Source organism: Hipposideros armiger, unplaced genomic scaffold (assembly GCF_001890085.2).
Source record: "Hipposideros armiger isolate ML-2016 unplaced genomic scaffold, ASM189008v1 scaffold_242, whole genome shotgun sequence".
Taxonomy (NCBI): Eukaryota; Metazoa; Chordata; class Mammalia; order Chiroptera; family Hipposideridae; genus Hipposideros; species Hipposideros armiger.
The window spans coordinates 843,777-867,565 of record NW_017731592.1 but is presented as its reverse complement, the minus strand read 5'-3'; the positions used below and the strand labels follow the sequence as shown (position 1 = coordinate 867,565).

The 23,789-nt window shown below is 54.9% G+C and overlaps 3 protein-coding genes across 7 annotated transcripts in view; 1 reads left to right on the top strand and 2 right to left on the bottom strand.

Moving 5' to 3' along the window:
* The window catches only part of EIF4E1B (eukaryotic translation initiation factor 4E family member 1B), a 29,805-nt gene extending 29,387 nt beyond the window's left edge, over window positions 1–418 (bottom strand). Inside the window, exon 1 of the mRNA XM_019655595.1 lies at window positions 124–418. The gene's annotated coding sequence lies outside the window, so the exon portion shown is untranslated. The remainder of the gene's footprint in view (window positions 1–123) is intronic.
* Window positions 419–487: 69 nt separating this feature from the next.
* GPRIN1 (G protein regulated inducer of neurite outgrowth 1) lies at window positions 488–12,204 on the top strand. 5 transcript variants are annotated; one of them, XM_019655583.1, is made up of 3 exons: window positions 488–620; window positions 6,115–6,224; window positions 8,377–12,204. In XM_019655583.1, the coding sequence occupies exon 3, from the start codon at window positions 8,542–8,544 to the stop codon at window positions 11,257–11,259; it is 2,718 nt and encodes a 905-aa protein (XP_019511128.1). In that variant the 5' UTR covers window positions 488–620; window positions 6,115–6,224; window positions 8,377–8,541; the 3' UTR covers window positions 11,260–12,204. The 5 variants fall into 5 exon arrangements, with proteins under 5 accessions (XP_019511128.1, XP_019511126.1, XP_019511130.1 ...); XM_019655585.1 differs by lacking the exon at window positions 6,115–6,224 and having other exon boundaries at window positions 489–620; window positions 8,377–9,501; window positions 9,550–12,204; XM_019655584.1 differs by lacking the exon at window positions 488–620 and adding an exon at window positions 629–775 and having other exon boundaries at window positions 6,167–6,224.
* An 18-nt stretch (window positions 12,205–12,222) lies between these two features.
* The window catches only part of CDHR2 (cadherin related family member 2), a 53,022-nt gene continuing 41,455 nt past the window's right edge, over window positions 12,223–23,789 (bottom strand). Inside the window, exons 12-27 of the mRNA XM_019655551.1 lie at window positions 23,459–23,698; window positions 21,540–21,609; window positions 20,775–21,380; window positions 19,864–19,935; window positions 19,403–19,452; window positions 17,958–18,109; window positions 17,701–17,809; window positions 17,520–17,608; window positions 16,999–17,067; window positions 16,815–16,892; window positions 16,659–16,719; window positions 16,451–16,575; window positions 15,803–15,916; window positions 15,641–15,721; window positions 15,390–15,447; window positions 12,223–12,466 (exon numbers count right to left, since the gene is read on the bottom strand). Of these exons, the coding sequence (XP_019511096.1) occupies window positions 12,329–12,466; window positions 15,390–15,447; window positions 15,641–15,721; window positions 15,803–15,916; window positions 16,451–16,575; window positions 16,659–16,719; window positions 16,815–16,892; window positions 16,999–17,067; window positions 17,520–17,608; window positions 17,701–17,809; window positions 17,958–18,109; window positions 19,403–19,452; window positions 19,864–19,935; window positions 20,775–21,380; window positions 21,540–21,609; window positions 23,459–23,698 (2,112 nt within the window). The 3' untranslated portion in view covers window positions 12,223–12,328. The remainder of the gene's footprint in view (window positions 12,467–15,389; window positions 15,448–15,640; window positions 15,722–15,802; window positions 15,917–16,450; window positions 16,576–16,658; window positions 16,720–16,814; window positions 16,893–16,998; window positions 17,068–17,519; window positions 17,609–17,700; window positions 17,810–17,957; window positions 18,110–19,402; window positions 19,453–19,863; window positions 19,936–20,774; window positions 21,381–21,539; window positions 21,610–23,458; window positions 23,699–23,789) is intronic.

Below are 23,789 nucleotides of genomic sequence, written 5' to 3'. Positions count from 1 at the left end.
ACTCGCGGCGGCGTGGACAGCGGCGAGACAAAGGGAGGGGTGGGAGGGGGGAGAAGGCCGGAAGTGCAGCCAAGGTAGAGGCGGGAAATTTCCGCGCAGTGGGAGCTTGAAGATTTCGCTGACCTGGGTCCCCATCCAGACGTCGGGTGTCCTCGGGGAAGTGGCTTCCCCTTCTTTAAGCCCCAATTTGCTTTTCGGTGAAACATGGAGAGGGTGTTCGAGTGGCTGGACTAAGTGAGATCTGAGACAGCGCGCCGGCCCTCAACAAGGGCACAGCAAGAGGGCAGCCTCTCCGCCCCTCGGTTTCCTAGTCTGAAATGGGAACCGGGTCGAGGAGGGCGGGAACCCCAGGAGCCCAGGGGCCGCAGTGAGGGTGTCCCTCCCTCCCTCGGCCCCAATTCCCCGCCGGCACCGCCCCTCCCGGTTCCGAACCCGAGTCGGCCAGTGCGCATGCCCGGGGCGGGGCGCGGGGCGGGAGCGCGGAGCCGGCGCGGAGGACAGCTGCGCCGAGTCCGCGGGTCCGCCCGCCAGCCCGGCCGGAGGCAGCCGAGGCCGTTCGGGCGGCGGCAGCGGGAGCTGGAGCGCAGCGCTTCGAGGAGACTGAGCGGCGGCACGGCCGGGTAAGCGCCGCGCCCGCACCTGCTGCCCCTCCGGGCGGGCGGTATCAACCCCTTCATCTCTCTCGCCAACCCCGGAGTCGCTGTCCAGGGTCCTCGAACCGCCCGGGTGGCGGGGCTTCGGCCCCGCGCGCGGCGTGTGTCCGGCGTGAGCTCGGGTGCGTGTGCACGCGCGGTCGGGGGCGGCGGGTGTCCATTTCCACGCTCCTTGGAGGTCCGGGGCGGGGCGGGGGCGGGTCCCGCAGTCCTGGCAGAGCCCCGGAGGGGCCCTGCGGGCCAGCGCATACGTGTGTAGGACCCGGGTCCCGCGCTGGCCATGCCGCCTGCAGCCCCTTTGTTCCGCATGGCGGTGCGGGAGGGGGCGCTTCCCGCCACCGCGGGGCGGGGGTCCACCCGCGTTGATTCATTTCTTCCCTGGAGCAAGCTCAGCGATGGAGTGGCTCTGCTGTCTACAAGACACTGAGCATACTCGCTGTGGCACATTTAGTGTGGCACACGCTGGGGCCCCATCACACACTCACTGCGCGAAACCACGGGTCTGCACACATACACTATGGCCTTTGGTCATTCCATCGGACTCATACACTCGGCCACCTGTGCGCCCAGCCAGTACACCAAGTGGGAGCCTTGTGTACACATCTAGGCATAGCTAGCTACGCACTCACACCAGCCATCGCCTATCACAGCACACTCAACTCGACAGTACTCCCTTATCATAACACACTCACAGCCACCCTGCTCTGGCCTGCTTCTGCCTGTTCACACCTGTTCATCACAGTGCCCCTCATGTACTTCCAGGCCCTGGAGTAGGCTGTCACAATTGTGCACACACTCCCTGTCACACACTCTCTGTCTCTTAGCTTGCTGTCCACCCCCAACCCACACTCAGCCCAAGTGTACACACACTTTTGCCTTCCTGGGGATGGATGGATGGATGGATGCATGGATGCATGGATGCATGGATGGATGGTCTGGGAGCTGTTTCTGGAAGAAGGTTTGTCTATCACCGTTTGCTAGACTCCTTCCTTCTCCCTTCCAGCCCCAGACAAGAAGCTTTGCTGCTCTGAGGGTATTAGGATACAAGGGGATGAGGGGGCGAGGGCCAGCAGACCAGGATTTTCAGACACAGGCGCACACTCACACCTGCCAAAGCCCCACGAGCCTTTGTAAGTCTTGTTACCATGGGAGGAGGTGTTTGCTGCTGCCTGGCAGCCCTGGCTCCACATTGGGAAGAAATCCTAGAGGAAGAGGAATAGGCTGGCTAGGTGTCTGGGCCAGAATGGGCATTTACAAGGGCTTTTCTGCCCAGGAGCAGGGCACAAGTGCCTGTGCATACGTCTAGGCCAGCTCTCCCATGAGTGACATTCTGAGGCCATGTGGCCACACATGTGCACACCCACAGGGACCAAGTGCCCACCATGGGACACAAACAGGCCATTCTGCACACACAGGTTGCCCATGTGCACACCAAGCTCTTCTTGAACAGAATGCAGGAACCAGGTCCTGCTCCCCAGGTTGGCCTATGCTGGCACAAACATCCACAAGCTGTCTACATGCCCTCTGCACACCAGGTGAGCTGGCCCACACACCTAGGGGGTCATTTTAATCTTTTACCTCAATCGGGCTGCACCTCTGCTCATAGAGTGTGTGTTCCTACAGATGGCATGTGCAAGGGGGACCCGCTTGCTTCCTCTCCTGGGTGCTCCCTATACTGTTGCCTGTTAGGTCCAGGGGATGGGGAGGACCTTTGGACTAACCCCAAAGAGCAAAAACGGATTTTAAGAGCCAAGCGTCAGTGCCCAAGACCTTAGCTGATACAAGTGGGAAGAACCCAAACTTTGGGTTTAGACACAATAAGCTTTGAACCACAGCCCCCAGCCTCAACTGTATGGCCTTGGTGTTAAGTCTTTCCTCCCTCTGACCTGTGTCCTCATCTGCGAAATGGATGATGATGTCCCCTTCATGAGATTGTCGTGGAGTCCAAATGCTACAGTGAGCCTGAAAGTGCTGCGCCCAGGGCTTAGCACACAGTGGGAGAGTGATGGATCTGGGTTCCAGAGGGAGGAGTGGGGGTGAGGAGGTGGCGCCCCAGGCCTAGGTTGCCTCTTGGAAAAGTGTCTGGAGGAAATCGAGGCTTCTTCAAGAGCCAGGAAGGGCCTGGCAGAACTGTGAGCAGCAAAGCCTCTGGGATAGTATCTTGGCTGATTTTAAACCGAGGGCTGGGCCAGCTCTTCTAGATATAACTACCTCCCCTCCCCCATTTCACAGATTGGGAAACTGACGCCCAGAGTGTGAAAAGACTCAACCAAAGTCATGGAGCAGTTCAAAGTCACTAAGCTCAGGCTTGACCCCACATCTTTCTAATCCTTGGCCACTGTCCCTACCCCAAACCTGATCCCATGTCAGAGAACCTCGAGCTGGGACTTGAAAAGCTGGCTTCTTCCAGTGGGGGCTTTCAGAAGGGACATGTTACCAGCTGGATCATGCCTGCTTCCCAGAACCTGTTTCCTCCCCTGGAAATAAGAATATAACACCTGTGTACGAGGTGTGCACATATGTAAACACAATAAGGGCTTGATGTGTGTGAGGTCACCTCCCACCTTTCTGAGCATCTAGATCAAGGGTCAGAACTCAGGTGGCTAGGCCAGGCGGATAACATACATGAGGGGCTGGCTATAAGAAAAATTATGGTACAAATTCAGTGACCGATGGCAACCAACAATCAGCCTCAGTGTCCAGGGCATCATAGGGAGGGTCGGAGATTGTGGCTAATTGGAGAGTACTCCCACATCTAACAAGGCAACCACTTCTTGGCTCCAGCCATGCAGGAAGCACGCTCAGATTGCCAAATTTAATTTTCCAAGAGAAGCTGGAAATCTGATTTTCACATGAAATCTTCTAATTTTTAGAAGTTAATTCCTTAAAAAAATTTTTTTCGTTTTAGCACTCTGGGTCAAACAAGCATGTCTGAAGACTGGGTTTGCCAGTTTGTGCCTCTGCTGTTGGCTCTCTCTCCTCTGTCCCCTCCTGGGAGCACAGCTGGGCTCTGACAGACTGAGAAGATAAAAACAGGCCTTCCAAATACACAGCCTGGCTGGCCCTAAAGTGCAGAGCACAGGCACCCCTCATTTTCTTTAATTCTCACAACAGTCCTGTGGGAGCAGGGGGTGGGTTTGCCAAGGTCCGCAGTGAGGAGAAGGGACTTAACCGAGGTCACAGAGCTGGTAAGTGGAGAGCTGTCCTGACTTGCTACACAGGCTGCACCCAGGGGCAGGGAGCTTATGAGGGTGGCTAATGTGAGGGGACCTCAGGGCTACCCGGGGTAAAAGGAGGGGTGGTGAGGACTCAGAGCACCCCTCCTACAGCCCTTGCTGACTTCTTCAGCTCCATCTCAGGTTTCCCGTATGCCTGCCAGGCAGCAGTTGAATTCCTATTTTCCACAGGAGGAAACTGAGGTTCTGAGAGTCAGGCATGGCAGGCAGACCCCAGTCCTCATCAGAACCTGGGTCCTCTCTCTTGCCCATCTACCCAGTTGACCTGGCTTATAACATCCTTTCCCATAGCCACAAGGACCAGGGAGATGAGAGGTCTGAAGCAAGCGACCTGGGAGTCAGAGCTGGCCCACAAAAGTGAGTTCTTTGGCCTGTGTGGTAGTTTTCAAGTTAGCCAACATTTAAAATATAGCAAAATCCAGACTGATGACTTTGCTCCAAAAATTAGAACTGGCCATGCAGGAGCCACATTTACTTCCCTGCTTAAAACACTCCAGGGGTTTGCCTGTAGCCTGAGGACAAGCCCGACTCCCCCGCCATGGCCCTGCATGCCAGGCTCCCGCCTGCCTCCTCCCTCTCCCGCTTCCAACTGCACTCCAGCCACCCAGGCCTTTTCATGGCTGCCTCAGTTGTTACCTCCTCAGAGGGGCCTTCCTCTACCATGTGTTAAACCAGCTGCCTACTCCTTTGTCTTCACAGCATCTATTGGGTTGTTGAAAAAGTCATTATGTAATTTTTCTATGTTTTTCGTTGCAAACATGCGTCATGACTTTTGCGACAACCCAATGTTATTTAAAATAACACAATTTATTTGCTTACTTGTTAATTGCTTGCCCCCCAATCTTTAGACACCTGGAGGGACCATGCATTTCTATTAATTGCTGAATCCCCAGTACCAAAAACAGTGTTTAGAATATTGCATATGTGCTCAATAAATGTTCAATCAATAAATGAATTCCTGATTAGCTAATAGAACTGAGTGCAGCTGCCCCTTTAGAAGGGGCCAGTGCTCTCCAGCTTACCACAGTCCCCACCACTCCCTCTTGGCTCTCTCACCCTGAGGATGTCAGGAGTCTTTCATCATCTCACTCTGCTGTTTTCCTTTTGGGAGAAAAATATAACCCATATAACCATCAAGAGGCAAAAAATGAAGATGGATGCAGTCCATACCACTCAAATCTGATGACTGCCTGACCCCTGTGGGCCATTGATCTCCAACTCATTTTTATGCTGCTGAAAACCAGATCCAAAGAATTCCAGCCAGACTTCTCCTGTGCTTCAAACCTGTCTCACAGCTGCTGGACGTCCCCCCATAAGTCCTGTAGGCATCCAGTTCACCTTCTCCAAACCAGTGCCCCACCATCTTCTGCAAAACCTCTCCCTCTGCACCCCCATTATGGTGATGCCTCCCACCCCCAAGTCGTATAAACCCAAAGCCTGCGCACCCAGTGGTGAACAGAGGGATCTGGGTCCCCATCCAGGGAACTGAGGTCTAGGCAGAGACCCAGAGGTGTAAAGGGCTAAGTGCAGAGTGACGTGAGTCTGGTTAGGGGAAGAACTAGAGGCTGTGGGAACCCCAGGGGAGCTGGTGGGCAAAGACGGCTTTCAGAGGAGGAGGCATGTAAACTGAGACCTGAAGGTTGGGTGAAAGCCAGGCAAGAGGGTGTGTAGAGGCTGAGGTGGGAGAGATGTGAAGCCATGGGGGAACCCAGGGAGATGGTCATGTGTGCATGTGTGTGCATATGTGTGTGTGCATGTGTGCATAAATATGGGTGGGTGTGTGTGTGTACATATACATGCTTTGGGGGAGGGAGTACATGATGAAACATACAGCCCGGCAGATCAGTAAGTCTGCAGGGACTTGAAAGCACATTATGGAGTTGGACTTGACCCTAAAGGTAATATGTGGAGTCACTAAAGGTTTCTTTCTTTCCTGTTTTTTAAAAAAAGTAATATGTGCACATATAACCCAAATTCAGCCTTCACAAAGGATCATACACAAAAGCCCCTTCCACTTCCAGATCCCTGGTCTCCCTTCCCAGAGGCAATCACTGCTAAAAGTTTCATGGGTTTCCTTCCAGAAATGTTCTCTTTATAACTAAACCATAGATGTGTATCTGTTCTTTTCCTTCGCTACACTCATGGAATCCCACTGGCCATGCTGTCCCCTGGCTTTTTTCACTTATCTTGGGCATCTTTCCTCATCACTCCACACATTCTGACAGTGGTCGTCCTGCATTTCGCAAATCTGCTTCCTGGTTTTCTTCTCATCACCAGCCATGTCCTCGTGCACCTTCCACGCACCATCAGTCTCTCTTCAAGACCGTCCCTGGAGGTGGGCGTGCTGGCCCAAATACTATGTGCACTGAAAACTTTGATAGGAATTGATAAATGTCATTCCAAAAAGATTATAGCCAATTTACTTCCCCAAAAAGAGCTAGGGAGAGTAAATTGCATGGAATGGCATGGTTGGACCAACATCTTAGAAAAACCATTCAGTCCTTCATTTACCAACTACTTATTGGGAGCTACCAGCTTACTACTTGCCAGTCATTGTTCTCAACCCTGAGGATACATCAGTAAACACAACAAAATCCCCCTGTCTAAAGCTGACATTCTAATGGGAGAGACAAATAGTTTGCAATAAAGCAATGTAATATGTTGGATGGTGACAGATACCCTGAAGAAAATCGAGCAGGGCAATGGGGATGCAGAGCACCAGCAGTGTTGGGGAGGAGGCTGTTTTATACCGATGGGTCAGGGAGCAGGCCATGCAGCTATCTGGTAGGAAAGCATTGTAGGCAGAGGAGACAGCGATGCAAAGGCTCCAAGGCAGGTGTTCAAGGCTCAGCCAGGCAGCCATTGTGGCGGAAGCAGCATAATTGAGGGAGAGGTAACAGGGCCAGAAAATGTAGGGTCTCGTGGGGCCATCGTAAGGAGGTTGCTTTTACTTTCCATGATAGGGGGACACACAGCCTGGTTCTGAGCACAGGAGGGGTGTGATCTGCCTTGGGTCCTACCAAGATCCCTCCGACTGCTGTGTTGAGAATGAGCTATGTGGGGTGAAGGAAAAAACGTGGTCCTGAGGGCAGTTGGGCAGTGCTGAAGACCCAGGTGGGATATGGTGCGGGTTCAGCTCAGGGTAGTGGCCGGATTGTGGGTATACTTTGAAGGTAGATCCATTACATTTTGCTGATGGATGGGACGTGGGCTGTGAAAGTCAAGGGTGACTAGGGATTTTGGCCTGAGCACTAGCAAGATGGCTTTGGAGATGAGGGCAGGAAGAGCAGGTTTGGGGGAATCGGGAGCTCGGCTCACTTTGGCTGCTGAGTGTGAAATGAAACGGAGCTGCTCGCAGACCCAGTTGGCTGCCAGATCCTCTTCTGGCTGTCCCCCAAGTACCACACACGTGGCTTACCCAAAACACAACTCTCCCTTTCCCTACATCTCCTGCCCAGCACCATCACCCAACGACCCACCTACCCGCAGCCAGAACCCTGCAGGCCACCCCACTGTCACCCCCTCCAGCCAGCTGGATCCTGTAAGTTTTCCCTCAGAGCCCTCCATCCTGCCAGCACCCCATGCCCGGGACCTTCGCTGCAGTGTCTCCCACCTAGACCACTGCAGCTGCTCAGGGTCGCCTGCAGGGAAGGGGCTGGGTCAATGAATGAAGGACTGGATGAATGAGAGTCATTGATAGCCTCCTCATAGGTCTTGGCCAGCCCCTCTCCTCCAGCGCAGCCTCCACACCATCCCAGAACAATCTCTGAAAATGCACATATTGGACTATGTCCCTTCCTTGACTACCAACTGTTCACAGCTCCCCAAGGCCCACACAGCCATGAACTGGTGGCCTGCAGACACACTTTGTTTGGCCCCCATAGTGTTGTTTTTTTAAATCTTGAATTAATTAGGATGTTTTACATTAAAGTGCTGGATTTCCCACTTCTCAATGGTACCACCAAGATGTACTTCCTGGTAGAGACTCCACTTGGCTGGTGGAGTCATGGTTCCCGACTTCGACAGGGCATGTGCTCTCACTTTACTGTAGTCCTCACCACCCCCTACTGTTTTATACCTAGCCTGCTTCCGTCACTTCAGTTACCTACCTGGCCCCTATGGCATCAGAGTTTGTGACCCGTGGGCAAGAGAACAAAAGTAAAATGTCTGGGTAGCATATTGCAGGGGGTGGGCTGACAAGGGAGGGGTAGATGAAGTTGAAAAGTTACACTGTGGCCAAATTGTGAAGGATCGTGAATGCCATGTTAGGAAGTCTGGCCTTTATCCAGAGGCCACTGGAAGCAGTGAAGCAGGGGAGTGATGTGGGTGAGTTAGTGCTTTTAGCCCAGGCTTGTTGGACATGAAGAGACCAGACGGGGACAGAGAACCTGGTGAGGGGGCCTGGCTGCCAGGAAGAGGGTGAGAGAGAGGAGGCACCTCCCTGCTGGGTCTCCCCTGAGCCTGAGTCTGCTCTCTCTGTGTTTCAGAACCAGACAGCAGCCTGGGGCTGAAGCAGGGTCATGAGGACAGTTGGCCTGTACTGAAGACCCAGCTGGCTCCAGCTGATTTGAAAGGACTCCAGCTCCCCAGGACCCCGGCCAACAGCCCTCTGCTGCCCACAGGATGGGAGCCTGGGGGCTGGGAGCCTGGCCATGAGGGAGTACTGCCCCTCCCAGCTAAAGGCCAGCCCTGCACCCCCCAGGCATACCCCTGCCCAAAGCCCAGGCATGGACTCCACACACAGCAGCCCCAGTGGGACTAGGGAAGGGGCCTCCTGCTCTGAGGGTCTTGGTGGGAGCTTGGCCTGCCCCTCCCTGACCTGTATCCCTCCCCAAGAGGCAGCCACCAAGGAGACGATTGGGGCACATGGAGCCTCAATCTCAGGGACACCAGAAGTCACCTTCTCTGGGAAGCCGGAGCCTGTGTTCTCAGTGAAAACTGATCCTTCATCCTCAGAGAACAGAAATCCTATGTTCTTGGAGAAGGTGGACTCCAAGTCTTCAAAGCAGGCCGACTCCACTTCCATCAGAAAGGAAGATGCTGGGTCCTTGAGAAAAGCAGATCCCATGTTCATAGGAAAGACAGAGCCTGCAATCTTGGGAAAGAGGGATCCTATGGCTTCTGGAAGGATGGATCCTGGGACCCCAAGAAAGGAGGAGCCTGGACTCTTGGGAAAGGTAGATCCTGCATGCTCTGGCAAGATGGATACACTGTCCACAAGGAAAGAGGATCCTGTATCCTTGGCCCAAGTGGATCCTGTGTGCCCAAGACGGGAGGAGTCCACGTATTCAGGACAAAAGCTTCCTATGTCCTCAGAGGAGGTGGGTCCTGCATCTGCAGGCAAGGCAGATCCTGGGTCCTTGGAAACACTGCCTCCAGGATCAGCAGGCAAAATTGAACCTGTATCCCCTGGAACGGTGGCTCCAGGGTCAACAGGAAAGGTGGACCCTATACTCTTGTTGAAGATGTCAGATCCTATATCTATGGGAAATGCAGAAACCATGTCCTCCATGAAAGAAGACCCTCAGTTCTTGCGAAAGACGGATCCTGCTTCCTCAGGGAAGGGAGATGCTGTGTCTGTGAGAATGACAAAAACCGGGTCTGCTGGACAGGTGGAGCCTGTGTCTTCAGGCAAGATGGGTCCAGTTTCTTTAGGAAAGGTGGATCCCATGTCCTCAGGAAAGCCAGAGCCCTTGTCTCCTGGGCAGGCTGAACCGACATCTGTGGGAAAGGCAAAAACTATATCCTCAGGCAAGGAGGACCCAGCGTCCTCCAAAAAGGTGGATCCCATTTCTGTGGAGAATACAAAAACATCGTCTTCTGGAAAAGTGAATCCTGAATCTTCAGGAAAGATAGACCCTGTGCCCTCAGGTCCAGGGGATCTCGAGTTCCTGGGGACAGCGGGGCCCTCATCCTCTGTAAAAGCTGAGGTCGTGACTGGGGGGAAAGCAGATCCACTGTCCTCAGAAGAGGCAGGTCTTACGGCCTCTGGGAAGTCGGAGCCCCTGGCCGTGGGCAAGGTGGACCGTGAGAGCAGGGCAAAGGCAGGAACCGTGCCCCCTGGAGAAGTGGACTCCGTGTCTTTAGGAAAGGTGGCCCCCAAGACTCTAGAACAAACAGTCCTAGGACCCTCGGGAAAAGCAGAAGCTGTGCCAGAGCGAAAGGTGGGTCTTCTGCCTCTAGAGAAGGGGAATCCTGTGAACTCCACAAAGGTGGACCCCAAGACCGCAGGCAAAGCTGAAACAAAGCCCCCTGAGCAGGGAGGCCCCGCTTCATCAGAAAAGGCAGAGGCTGCATCTCTGCGGAAGGAGAAGCCACAGGCCTTGGAGAAGGGGGATCCCGGATCTTCAGAAAAAGCAGACCCTGTTGCTTTTGGAAAGGTGGAACCTGTAGCCCTGGGGAAGGCTGATTCTGCGCCTCGGGGAAAAGTCGAGCCCCCATCCTCGGGGAAGGCGGCCCCCCTGACTCTGGAGCAGACGGAGGCCTCCCCGTCCGGGCAGTCAAGTGGCAAAGCCTGCGGCTCAGCCCCCTCTCCCTCAGGGGCGGGGAGTGGCGGGGACGGCGTGGAGCCAGCGCTGCCAACCAGCACCGAGGCCTTCAGCCTCGGCCAGAAAGACCCGGTGGCTTCAGGGGCCCAGAAAAGCCCCGGCCTGGAGGCCGCTGCTCCCCTGCGTGGGCCACGGACTCGCGACAACTTCACTAAGGCGCCGTCGTGGGAGGCGAGCGCACCGCCGCCGCCGCCACGCGAGGACGCTGGCACGCAGGCAGGTTCGCAGGCCTGCGTGTCGGTGGCCGTGAGCCCCATGTCTCCGCAGGATGGCGCGGGTGGCCAAGCCTTCAGTTTTCAGGCTGGGCCGGGCGCACCCAGCCCCGCACCCAGGCCGCCCTCGCGCCGGGACGCGGGCCTGCAGGTGTCGCTGGGCGCCGCCGAGATGCGCTCCGTGGCCACAGGGCCAATGACGCCGCAAGCCGCCGCGCCGCCCGCCGCGCCGCCCGCCTTTCCCGAGGTGCGAGTGAGACCAGGCTCTGTGCTGGCAGCCGCCGTGGCGCCCCCAGAGGCGGCCGAGCCCGTGCGCGACGTGAGCTGGGATGAAAAAGGCATGACGTGGGAGGTGTACGGCGCCGCCATGGAGGTGGAGGTGCTGGGCATGGCGATCCAGAAGCATCTGGAACGACAGATCGAGGAGCACGGCCGCCAAGGGGCGCCTGCGCCACCACTCACCGCACGCTCAGGCCCGAGCCGTTCGGCCTCAGTGCGTGCTGCGCCTCCCGAGGGCGCCGCCAAGCGCCCGCCTGGCCTCTTCCGCGCGCTGCTGCAGAGCGTCCGCCGGCCGCGGTGCTGCTCACGGGCCGGACCTACGGCTGAATGATCTGCCGCCCCCTTTTGTACGCCCGGGTTTCCAACCTTCTCAGGCACCCTTCTTGACCCCAGGCCCCTAGAAGGGATCCCCTCGACGCACGATAGGCCTCCGAGTGGTGGGCAGCCTCTAGGGCCCTCATCTCCTTCTTTCCAGCCCCCTTCCTTCCCACACAAATGAACCCCCTCTACCTAGCTTCCTCGTGGTCATGAGCCCATAAGCCCAGCCCTGAAACCCTACTGTCCCCTCACAGCCCTCAGCTCCACTCCCACTCGGTCACACTCGGTGACCTCGGGGACCTGCTCACCACCCCGACCCGCATCTCCAGCCCTGAGAGCTGAGGCAGGCCCTGGAAATGTCCAGACTGGTGCGCTGACAATGGCGGCCAGGTCCCCGGAACGGGAGAGACTGTACAAAAGCTCCAAGTGTGCAAGGATTGGTGTGTGAGGCCCTGGGCGTGTGTGAGTGTGTGTCCTCGCCATGGGCTGGCCCCCATGGCCCGGGCATCTCTTGCATGCTGGTGGTCATCCCCAAATTCTGTCTGCCCCCTCACTGGCCCAATCCCCAGCCCCATGTCCACCCTCACAGGGCACCCGTTTTACAATTTTCAGGCAGCTGCAGGAGTGCCCTGGGGGCTCAGTTAAAAGCAGAGTCATGGCAAGGTCAGAGGGTCTCAAACAGGTCTGGGGATCACAGTCAGAGGCTCACTGAAGGTTTTGGGCCACAGGCAACCTGGTGACAGCTGGTCTTGGGTATTTGGGACAGAACGGAGAGCTCCTTCTACAACCATAGTTGTCCTTTAAGGCCACCCTCTCCAGCTCCTTGTTCCCCCTGTGCTATGAGCCCCATAAGTCTCTGAGGACCAATCAAGTACCCCTGTCCCCACTCCTCCAGCCACAGTTTTTGGCTACAAACTGTCACAATATACATTGGTAATAAAATTTTTCCCCAACTCTTGATAGCTGTGATTGGCTACAAGCAGAAGGGAGCAGAGCAACACAATATATTATGTTCAGGGAGGGTAGGTATAGTTTGGGGGAGACAGGTCCTCTTCAGAGGTAGACCAGCAGAGGGGGGCCCATCACAGGTCTGTGGTGTCCAGGCCAGCATTGGTGAACGACACTTGATTCTGCTGCCCACCTGTGCCCGCCTTTCTTCCTGACAGCACCACACTCAGGGGCTCTTCATCTGCCTCCATCGAACTATGCAGGGGCTCCTTCTGTGGGGGGAGAGAGAGGGGAGGTGTGAAGGATACGGTGGGGTGATCTCCACAGGCCCTTCAAGCCTACAACCAGATGGTTCCTTGGCTGGAGTCCCAGCTTCCTGGCTGTGTCCCAGAGGTAGCCATGGCCACTGGAGGTGCAGATGGGCTAAGGTAAAGGGCTGGGCCTGGGGTTGTCTACTCAGGCCTTTGCCCCATCCATGGACACAGTGGCACCTTGGTGTTCTGCCCAGTCCTGAATAATGCCAGGCCCTAGGTCCTGTGCTGAGGAGCCAGTCCAGCACAGTTCCTGTCACCTGCACCTCATGGCAGGCACCGTGCTGAGTGCAGCAAATCCATTACCTGAAGTACCCACAGGAACCCCCTGAGGGAAGGATCGTGTGCCCCATTTTACAGGTGTGGAAACAGGTTCGGAGGGCTTCCATGGCCAGGAGGGGACAGAGCAGGGTTTGGGCCGCTGGTCTTGCTGGCTTTAAAGTTTGTCCACAGCACAACACTGCCCTTGGTTCAATTTAACATCTGCCAGCCTCAGAGGAGCACATTGTCACCCAGAGTCCCACCCTTTCATGGTGGTGCTCACTCACTCATCTCCCTGCCTTCTTCCCCTTCTCCATGTGACAGATTACACGCACGTGCACGCGCACACATACACACACCTCACAAGTTCACCCTCCTGTGGACCAGCCAGCCCCAGACTCAAACTACTCCACAGCAGGGACACCATGGGGCAGGGTCGCCACTGCCACCACCCTCCCCAGGACACTCCAAGCACTATTTCCAGACTGGAGCTCTTCCAGTCCCTGGTAAACAGTGGAACAACTGAGGGGCCCCAGGATGGGCTAAACATTCTCCTTGTGCTCCCTAGAGCCCTTGCCACAGACACTCCGCAGTAGCTGTTGGCACAGTGTAGCCCAGGAAAATGTGGCCTGGCCTGGGAGACAGAAGACCTGGGTTCTGGTCTGCCCTTGCCTTGCAAGATTTATGACCTTGGGCAAGTCAGCATCCCTCTCCAGCCTCGGTTGCTTAAAAAGTTTGAACTAGATCAGCGGTTCTCAACCTGTGGGTCGCAACCCCTTTGGGGTTCAAATGACCCTTTCACAGGGGTCGCCGGGTACTTGTATGTGGGTGTATCTGCATGTGGGCCTGGAGACGGATAGAGGAGCGGTGTCTCGGTTCCTAAGACCATCGAAAATATGTGTTTTCTGATGATCTTAGGCGACCCCTGTGAAAGGTTGAGAACTGCTGAACTAGATGATGTCTCAGCTATCTCATATCTTTCACACACACTTATAGAGGTCTTGGCTGAGTCAGGGTACCAGGAATCCAAGGAAAAAGCCTCCTCACTGCTGTGTTCCCCACTCAGCCAAGGAAGAGGAGGGGCAGCCAGCTCCTGAGAAGGCGCCATGGCCTCCTGGGCCTGCCCAGAGACCCCAAGGCCCACCAACTGCTGCAGGCGAGAGGGTAGGGCCTCAGGGAGCTTCTGGAAATATAACGACCCCCTAACATACCAGGACAGCCTTGGCTCTACCCTGGCTTTGAAGGCCCCTTCCCTCTCCAGACTCTTCTTTCAGAGCTCCCTACCCATCCCTAGCCCACAGGTCCAGCTCCATTGCTGGGGCCCCTGATTCCATTCCCCTCTGGGGGTCAGCTTTGGCCTCTGCCAGGAGCCACCTGTCTGGCTCCCAGCTCTGGCAGGTAAGACTGTTCCCTTCTGCCTTAGTTCCCCCCAAGACATGTTCTTTGGAATTTTTGCCTCAAACTATCTATAACCAGAGATGAGCCACCTTCCCAAAGGCTTCCTGGTAGTTTGGATTGCCATCTATGATCCCCATCTTTGGAGGCTCGTTTGGAGGCCTCCATGTCACGGCCTGGTCCCTGTGCAACATTCTGGTATTTTAACACCTATGAGAGGCTTTGGTTGACCAAGTTCTTCCATGTAAGGCGTCCTCAAGGGAAAGTAAGTACCGAAGCATGAAGGAAAGGTGGCGAGCCCCAGAGAGCAGGGCCCAGCTGAGGGCAGGACCCAGAAGGGAGTGGATTCAGTGGATGGTGAGTGGATAGCTGCACCCCACCCCACCACACACACACACACACACACACACACACACACACACACACACACACAGAACCGCAGACTTAAAGCTCAGTGGGCCTTAGAGCTTCTATTCCAGTGGTGGTTTTCAAAGTGGGAAGGAGAGATGGTAGCTTCTTCCGGTTCTGGTGCCCTGCCCCTCTCGGAAAGGACCCATCCCCCATCCCGCCTACTGATCTACTCTCGTGCTTCTCAATCCTGCTTACACTTGAGAACCCCAGGAGCTTTAACAACATGTTCATGCCAGGCCCACCTCAGCCATCGGATCAGAATCCCTGGGCTATGACACCATATGTCTAAAAAGCTCCCCACATGATTCCAATCAGCAGCCCAGGCTGCGTGAACTCTTACTCTAATCGATCCAACTATTATGATACAACAAATGATTGTACTATTATTTAGTTGAACCTACCTTCTCTCCTTTGCTAGGTTATATTCACCTCCAGATCTCTTCCCGACCCTGCCAGCTTTTATATAAAAGCTATAAAGGCTGGGAACCAGATTTTTTAGTATTTGCTTTGTGCCAGGTGGTTTTTATACCCACTCTTACTTATTTCATCCTCACAACAGCCCTGTATGGTTGATGTTCTGATCTCCATTTACAGGTGAGAAAACAGAACCAGAGGGATAAGTCACCCACTGAGGGTCACAATGAACCATAGAGAAGCAAGGACACTCCATTCCAGAGCCATAGGGTGTCCCCAGACCTGGAGCAGAGACATGCTCAAGTCAGCAGCAGATCCTTCAGCTGTGTCCTGAACCCCACCCTTCAGACAAGGACCCCAAGTTATAATCCCCAGACAACAACTCATCCATCCGCCATCTTGCCTTGGATTTCTGTTTGTCCTTTTCCAGGTCCACGGTGTTGTTGTCCAGGGAGTTAAGGCTGTGGGGGAGATGATGGAGTTCAGGTATTTGGCAGGCCCAGCCCTCCCTGTCTGTGGTCAAGAACCACCACTGCCTCTACCACCTTCACCATCTTCACCACCATCACCTCCATCAGCATCACCGCCATCACCAGCACCATCACCGCCATCACTAGCACCATCACCACCAACAACCAGCCTGGCTATGCTCACCTGATATGGTCCAGGTCGCTGGTGGAGGATTGAGACTCAAAGCCTAGGTCGTTGGTGTCGAGGTTCAGCATAGGATTGGCCCTGGAGAGAAGGCCTAGTCAAGCAGCCGTGGGCCTCAGCTGTCCTGTGGGGCCTCTTACCCACCCTTTAAGCCCTGCTCACCTCTCAGAGGTATACATGTTAGTCCCAGGGATGGCAGAGACTGTGGGCATTACCCCCGCTGCTGTCTTCCGGGCCTCTTTGGCAGCCTTCATAGCCCGAAGCTTCCGGTGGTAGCTGTGGGGAACCAGGAAAGGGGTCACTACTTTCCCTGCACACCTGTGTGCCCAGTGCAGGCCCTGGGGGTGTGTCTTCACAACAACACTGTCAGGTGTGAGTGTTCACTCCATTTTGTGGAGGGTACAAGTAAGAGCCAGAGAGGGGAAAAGATTTGCTAAAAGCCACACAGTTGGCAAATGGCAAGGCCTAGAATCAAACCCAGATGTGGCTGCTGACTACAAATGTATTGGAAAGGGAAAAAGAAGGAAGCAGCATTTATTAAATTCACAGCATGTGCCAGATATCTTGCTGGGTATGAGATGCACATTGCTTCCTTGAAAGCTTTGAGGAATCTAGTGTCACATCCATTCTGCAGATGAGGAAACTGAGTCTCGGGGAGGAGAGATGACCTGCCCAAGATATCACAACAGATAACTGGGGATTGAATACAGATATACCCGACACCTAAACCCAAGTTCTTGCTCTCTCCTCCCCACCATGTCTTGGGAGGTAGGAGAGGTGGGGCTGGAGACAGGGTGAAGGGAGCAGCACCTCTTCCGGACACACACGAGGGCCGTGGCCATGATCAAGATGACCAGCAGCAAAGCCACTCCCAATCCTATGATGGTGCTAGTGAGCAGCTTCGGCAAGTCTGACTCCAGTGTCTCCTGGGAGCCCTGGAGAAGAAGGAATGTGAGGGAGGCCCTGGGGTCGATATGCCCCACCCCACTCGCCATCACTTCTGCCTGCCAACACTCACCAGCACCACCAGCCCCAGCTGCAGCAGCTGCGTCAGTGAGTCCTGATCTTCCCGGATCATCCTGTCCACAGAGCCCCGCTCAGGCCCGAGCGACATTGGCATCCCCCATGCTTCCCGAGTCACCCTCCTGCCCACCCCAAAGGCAGCCCCACTCACACACTCAGCTCATCAACTGTCAGGGCCGACCCATTGGAGAAGACAAAGTAGGCATCGAGGTAGGACCGACCTCGGGCCCTGGAATGGGGCAGGAGTGAGGAGTCAGCAGCCTAGAACCAGCCGGCAGACCCCTCCTGCTGCTGTTTCTCTTCCTTGCCCAACCACCGGACCTGCGGGCACTCACCGAGCTGTGGATTCTATGTCCTTAATGTCCACAATGTAGACAGTAGTCCTGGTCGCCTGGGCAAGAGCCCTACAAAGGGGGCAGGTGTCACAGAGGCTTGGGTTAAGGGCCTTAAACCAGGCCTATGGCCAGAGTTCAGCCAGTGAAATTAGGAATTGTGTGAATTAGAAAGGGGCACTTCCTCTGGACAGCTCCATTGGCTAAGCATCTAGCACCTCTGTGCAAACAGACAAGGAAGCTCCTTCCTCTGGGGCTGGATTTACAGCTTAGCAAGCAGAGTGCCCTTGTGCAGTATACAGCCTTAGCAACTGTACATGGCAGCCTTATTTATACCTCTCCCTGCCCAGCCAACCATAGTCTTCTAGGGACATGCAGAAAGGAAGTGCAGGTACAGGGTCAAGGACAAGATATAGTGTGAGCCTGGCCCAGGGTTGAGAGACATTCCAACCAGGTCTTATCAGGGCCCAGGTTCCCAGGCCCTGTTCTTCCCCACAGCCTCCTTCCAGGCTCCCCAGACCTACGCCTTAATCTTCTCCGTATTGGCGCCCACCTCCTCCTTGTTCGTGGAGAACTGCAGCCTCACACGGTAACTCTGGTCCACAGTGAAGAGCTACGAGAGAAGGGCATGTGGGGAGATGAGGCACAAGGGACCCAGGGACTGGCAGAAGGTACTGGGGGCTGCGGGCAGGACCCAAGGCTCACATTCAGGGTGATCTTGGCTTTCTGGGCAGGACCCACGGAAGGTCTGTCCTGGGCCTGTACTGTCACTTGGTAGGTACCTTGGAGAGTGGAATCAAGGCTGGTCACCAGCCTGTGGGAGGTAAGAGGGCACAGCTCAGTCTTGGAATCCAAGCTGGAGTCCTCTGGAGCCCACTTGTATACCTCCAAGGATGGGGAACTCAATGCCTCGAGGGCCCATTTAGGCTTCCCGCCCCCATTCAGGGGCTGCCCACAGTTACTCAATGTTGCCAATGAACACGTCGGCCTCCGAGGAGTTGGAGACCCGGAAGAAGCCCTGGAAAGGGATCACGGTCCCATCCTTAGAGATGAAATTCACTTGGAGGATGGAGAACACGATGGCCCCGTTGCTCCCTGAGTCGTTGTCTCTAGCCTGGGAGCAAGAAGGGACAACATCTGTGGACCAGGCCAGGCACCCCTCCACCCCCCAGCAGGAATCAGAGGCCAGGATGGCCCGGGAGGCTGGTCCCCATAATCTCTATCAGCTTTCCACAGGCCACCCAACTGAGAAAATGCTTTAAACAAACTCAGGTTTGGGCAAGTCCCTGCCTCTGGCCCCCCAATTCACTGGGTCACCACCCAAAGACCCTTTCACATGGAAATCTCCCCTGCTCCCCCCACCCACTACTACATACACACACACAAGCACAGGAACACTCAGATTTCCTGAGCACCTACTGTGTGCCAGGCACCTTCCCTTGGAGCCCTCAGTGCTTACTGACAAGAGTACACATTCCCCTAGTGGGCCATGAAGTGACTGGGGGAGAAGGCACAAACATTTTTATTCGTTCTAGTGCCTTCTAAAGAAAAATATAGCCAACACACAGAGCCACGAAGCCAAAGCTGGTGTTTAAGTTTTAAAAAGAGCCGATTGCAAAGAAATTGTTCAAAGCCATGGCCAGACTCATGACATTGGAAGGCAATAGGCTGGAGATTGGAAAACTGACTGTTTAAGGCTTGAAAGAACCTAGTGAGGGAGAATTACTATCCCCCTTTTATGGGAGGAAACTGAGGCCCCAAGAGAGTCCCTATCCTACCAAAGACAGCTCTAAGTGGGGCAGGTCAGGCTGTGCATCTCCTACACCCACGCCCTTGCCACAGGATAGGGAGCAGCACCAGACATCACCGCCTCTCAGCCCTAAGAGGTTGCTGCCAGCTTCTTGTCCATGAGGGAGACTGAGGTCCAGAAAGCAGTGAGGCCCAGCTCAGCCCAGGCCTCAGGCTGTGAGGAAAGCCTCACACTCTGTACAGCAAGCATAGCCACCACCCTCGAACAAACACACTGCATCCAACACCATAAAAAAAATTGAAGTCTTTTTATGTTTCTCTGGAAATTATTTAACTACAAGGAACTCATTTAATTTACAACTGCTACAATTTCTCTGTAATACTCAGGAATTCTGGTGTAGCGAGACAAATCTAGCCTGTAAGTGGTTTTTATGGTCATGAAATTTTTATGAATACTACATTTAACAATTAATGGAGTTTAATCGTATCAATTAGGCAGGTGTTCATTTCCATTCTGGGCTTTCTTTTCACATGTTGGAGCCAATACACTTCCTTTCCAGTGTTAAAACATTTTGAGGGTGGCTCAAGGACATGAAGGCCTTGGCCCTGTGTCTCCTGGAACTAATGTGACAGACAAAGGCTGAAGCCAAGGACTTACCCGGACAAAAGCCACCTGCTGATTGGGTATCACAACTTCTGGGATGACCACTACAAGTGTGGACAAGAAGAGGTCAGTGGGGTCAGGGCCAGAGCCCACCTGGCCTAGTGCTGACCCCGACCCCAGCTCATCCCCTCAAAACTTCCCTCAACCTCTCTACCACCAGAGACCCCCATGACAACTACCCTTGAGCCATTAGTTCACAGGTCATCCAGTTCCCATTGTGCAGATGGGGAAACTGGGGCCCAGAGAGGGAAGGCCTGGCCTATGAGTTGGGGCAGAGGCTGGACAAACACTCAGGTCTCCGCCCCTGTTGGAACCTTGGGGGAGAGGCAGGATTGGAGGAGACATCTTCGCTTTGTAAGAGCCCACCTGGGGCTTGAGGAGGGTCTATGGGAGTTGCCCACAGGTAGTCCTGGCAGAGTGCAGTGCAGGTGGGGAGGGAGAGGATTGCTGCTCACCAAAAGTCTTATTCTCAGGCAGAAAATAGGGTGCGTTGTCATTCACGTCCTCGATGGTGATGGGGAGGCTTCCTAGCAGACAAGGTTGGCGGGCTCTGGTTTCAAGGCCAACGCCTCGCCCAGAAAGCCTGGCCTTAGCCCTGCTCCCAGCAGCCTCCCTCCATGCACCGCCCATGCTGTCACCTCCCCTGCTCCAGATCCGGGATGTCCACTCAGTCTCCTCTGGCCTTTGTGGGAGGGAGTTTCCTTCCCAGACCTCAGAGAAAGTAAGCAACTTACCCAAGGTCACACAGCCAGAACAGTGGGCCAGGACTGAACCCAACCCAGGTATATCTCACCCAACCACAGCATTATACTGACACTTGCTAGCTGCATATGCCACGTTATTAAACTGCCCACTCTGTGCTTCAGTTTCCTCATCTATAAAATTGAATGGGGATCACCTACATCATGGGTTGTATGGGAGTAAAATGAAGACATGCTTTCAAGGTGACTGGCCTAGCTCTTGGCTGTAGTAAGAACTCAGTATATGCTAACTGTTAATATGGTTATCATTGCTACTTGGTGTCAAAGGTGGGATATGAGTACACATCTGACTCTGAAGTGTGCTCTTCCCTTTACACAACCTCACAAAATAATAGCACTAATTAACTGCTTACTATGTGCCAAACACGCTACCAAATGCTTTCCAGGCATGTTTTCATTTCATCTGCACAGCCAACCTACTACCCAACTCCATTTGACAGACAGGGAAACTGAGGCTTGGGGAGGTGTCACAACTTTCCCAGTGATACAGCTGGAAAGGGTTGGAGCCAGCATTTGAACCCAGACCTTGCAGGTTCCAGCCCAGGGCTCTTTCCCATGGCCCCTAAGCTGCAGCCTGCTGAGCCCTGCAGGCCAGGCTGCCTCACCATTGGCACTGTAGGCCTGGAAGCGGGGGTCCGTTGTGAGGTCATAGGCCCGCACGACCAGCGTGACCAGGTCACAGGTCTCATAGTCGATGGCCTCGCTCTGATTGATGAGCACAGAGCCATTGGCCAGCACAGAGAACCAGCCATGGCACAGGCTGCCCACGTCAACTTCAGCCTTAGTACAGATCACGTTCACAAGCTGCACCTCCAGCTGGGCAGCGGTGTCCACATCCCGGGCAACCACTTCAGCCACCAGGCCGTGCTGCGAGCCATTCTCAGCCACACGGATGCCCCGGAGTGAGGCCGCATCCAGCGTGGGTGGCTCATCGTTCACGTCCTCCACGGGCACAAAGATTCCTGCTGTGGCCTCAGCCCCCTGGGGGTCTGGGTTCTCAGCACTCACTGTCAGGTTGAAGGAGGCCTGGGTCTCATAGTCCAGGCTCACACCTGAGGCCAGCCTGAGGTAGCCCTCAGCCTGCCCAGACCCCAGCACTGAGCCTCGGATCATGAAGTTGTTGGCACCGCTCCCTGACAGACTGAAGCTGATGCGGTTGTTGGCTTCTGTCTGGTCTGCATCCCAGGCCTTCACCACACCCACCAGCACTCCTGTGACAAGGGGCAGAGCTTAGAGAGGCCCCTGACCTGGCTCCTGGAGGCGACCCCTGCTCTCACCTCCCTTGGGCGCTTCAGGCCCTCCCTGGGAGTGGTCGGATGCCACACTGGACTCCAGAACCTCATGCCCAGCCCGGCCCAGGGAGGACTTACCTGGGTCATTCTCTTTCACTGGGAAGGTGTAGTTCAACTGGTCGAAGACGGGCACATTATCATTGATGTCCTGCAGGCAGGGGCAGCTCTGAGTCCAGGGACCTTAGGAGCCCCCAGGGCTCAGCCTTCCCAGAGCCAATCTGAGAAACCAACACTTCCTCTGGCCCGAGGCACAGATTCTGTGGTCCCCTCAGACAGCACTGCCCACTTCACAGAGGAAGGAACAGCTTGTGAGAGGAAGGAATTAGCGCAGGTCTCACGCCTGGGGCTCAGAGGCCTGTGCGGGGACCTCTGAAGTTAAGTATACACTTTCAGGGAGCCTCATCTCCTCTCTGCTTCTCCAGCCACAGCTCAGAGCTGTCTTAGACCCTGTTCTCTGGAAGGACGGTTTCGTGTCCCCGCCTGTGTCCCTGGTCTGGCCAAGCTTGGCTCCCACCTCCTGGATTTTTGTGTTGGCACCAACACCGCTGTGTTTCCACAAACATCCTGGGACCCGAGCTTTCCCTCGTCCCCTCTTGTTCCTCCTGACCTCAGCTGACACCGGGCACTGGATGCTTGCTCTGTGCTCAGTCACCTGCCAGGGCTGAGACTTGGTCCTGCCCTCAGAAGCCCGCTGTTTTCTGTTCCTGCCGTCCCTCTCCAACGCTCGCCACCCCACACAAAGCGCTGCCACTGTTGTCACAGCATGGAGCCGACACTGCCTACCACTTCCGCCCCTAACACTGGTGTGTGCTGGGGGGGGCCTTGGCTTTTCCAGCCCTCCCCTGGGGAGCCCACAGGCACCTGCTTTTGCTTTCAGCTTTTTCTAGACAACGGTAGGATGAACATCTTAGAAAACAATGATGTTCCCCTTAATTAGACATATTTTCTGATGGTGATTTCCCAGGAATGGTGTGACTGGCTCAATGCACATGGCCCCTGCATTCTCGAGACTTTCTTAACTCGCAGGAGTGGCTAAGAGCACAGCTCTCTGTCAAATCCAACTCCACCTCTGCCTCACGTGGGACTTTGACTTCTCTGGGCTTCAATGTCTTCATCTGCAAAATGGGGTAGTAGTCCACGACCTATTCACTCCCTAAATGCAATTCTGCTTTCTTCCTTCTTTGTGGCCTCCTTCCACTCGAAGGCCAGTAGACAAGTCCTAATTCAGCTTCTGTTTCTCAATTTTCCCTGAGGAGTCACTCTGATCCTTGTAGGAAAGTGGCACTTCCCAACCCAATGGCACACAGGGCTGCTGTGTAAGGTGGGGGAGGCGGTGCACTGCACGACCCCTAGGGGGCGCCACCCACATCGTGGACATTTTAGAGATGCACATTTGTTACAGAACTTTCCTACAGGAAGGTAACTTTTGGGCTGGTAGCAGCCTTAGAACCAAACAGACTGGGTTCAAAACCCCATTTTATGACCCTAGGCGATCTACTCAACCTCTCTGCACCTCAGTTTCTTGGTCAAGAAAATGGCAATAACCACCACTACCTTGCAGGGCTAGGTGTGCAATAGACACTATAAATGCTGATTTTTGTCTCTTCTCTCTGCCCTTGAATGGTGGTGGAACATAGGAGGGTGTCAGGTAGATTTGTAAATGATAATTAGCGCTAATATTCACTGAGTGCCTTCTATGGGTCAGGCAATCTTTGAAGCACTTTCCATTTGTTAACTCGCTTTATGTTATTTTCATCTCCATTTTATATATGAGGAACTGTAGGGCACAGGGAGGCTGAGTAATTGCCTAGGGCCACACAACCAAGGAGCCAGGATTCTAACCTATCAGTCTGGCTCCAGACTTCTCCTACCCACCATACCACAAAGGGCAGAAATGTGACTCTAATTGGGGAGAGCTGAGGAGTTGGCCACCTGCTCAGAAGACCCCCAATCAGGGCCCATCCTGGCCCCATGCCCCTGGCTGAGCCAGGCCTTACCTCCACAGTGATGGTGACATTGACCTGAGTGCTGAGGGGAGACATGCCACGGTCAGCCACACGCACAGTCAGCACAATTCGGCCCCCCAGGGCAGGGTCGATGGCCTCTCTGTCCAGGGGCCCCAGGTTTCTGAGGAGCCCTGTGTCAGGGTCCACTGAGAAGTTGTGGCTGTAGGGACTGGGCAGCAGGCTAAAGTATAGATGGCTATTGTTGGTGCCTGGCTGGTCGTTGTCACGAGCCTGTGAAGATAAGCAGCGTGGGGCATCAGCCATCAGGTGCCCCCCAGCCTCCTGGCCACCCCCCTGCAGACTGGCCTCCCCTTCCAGCACT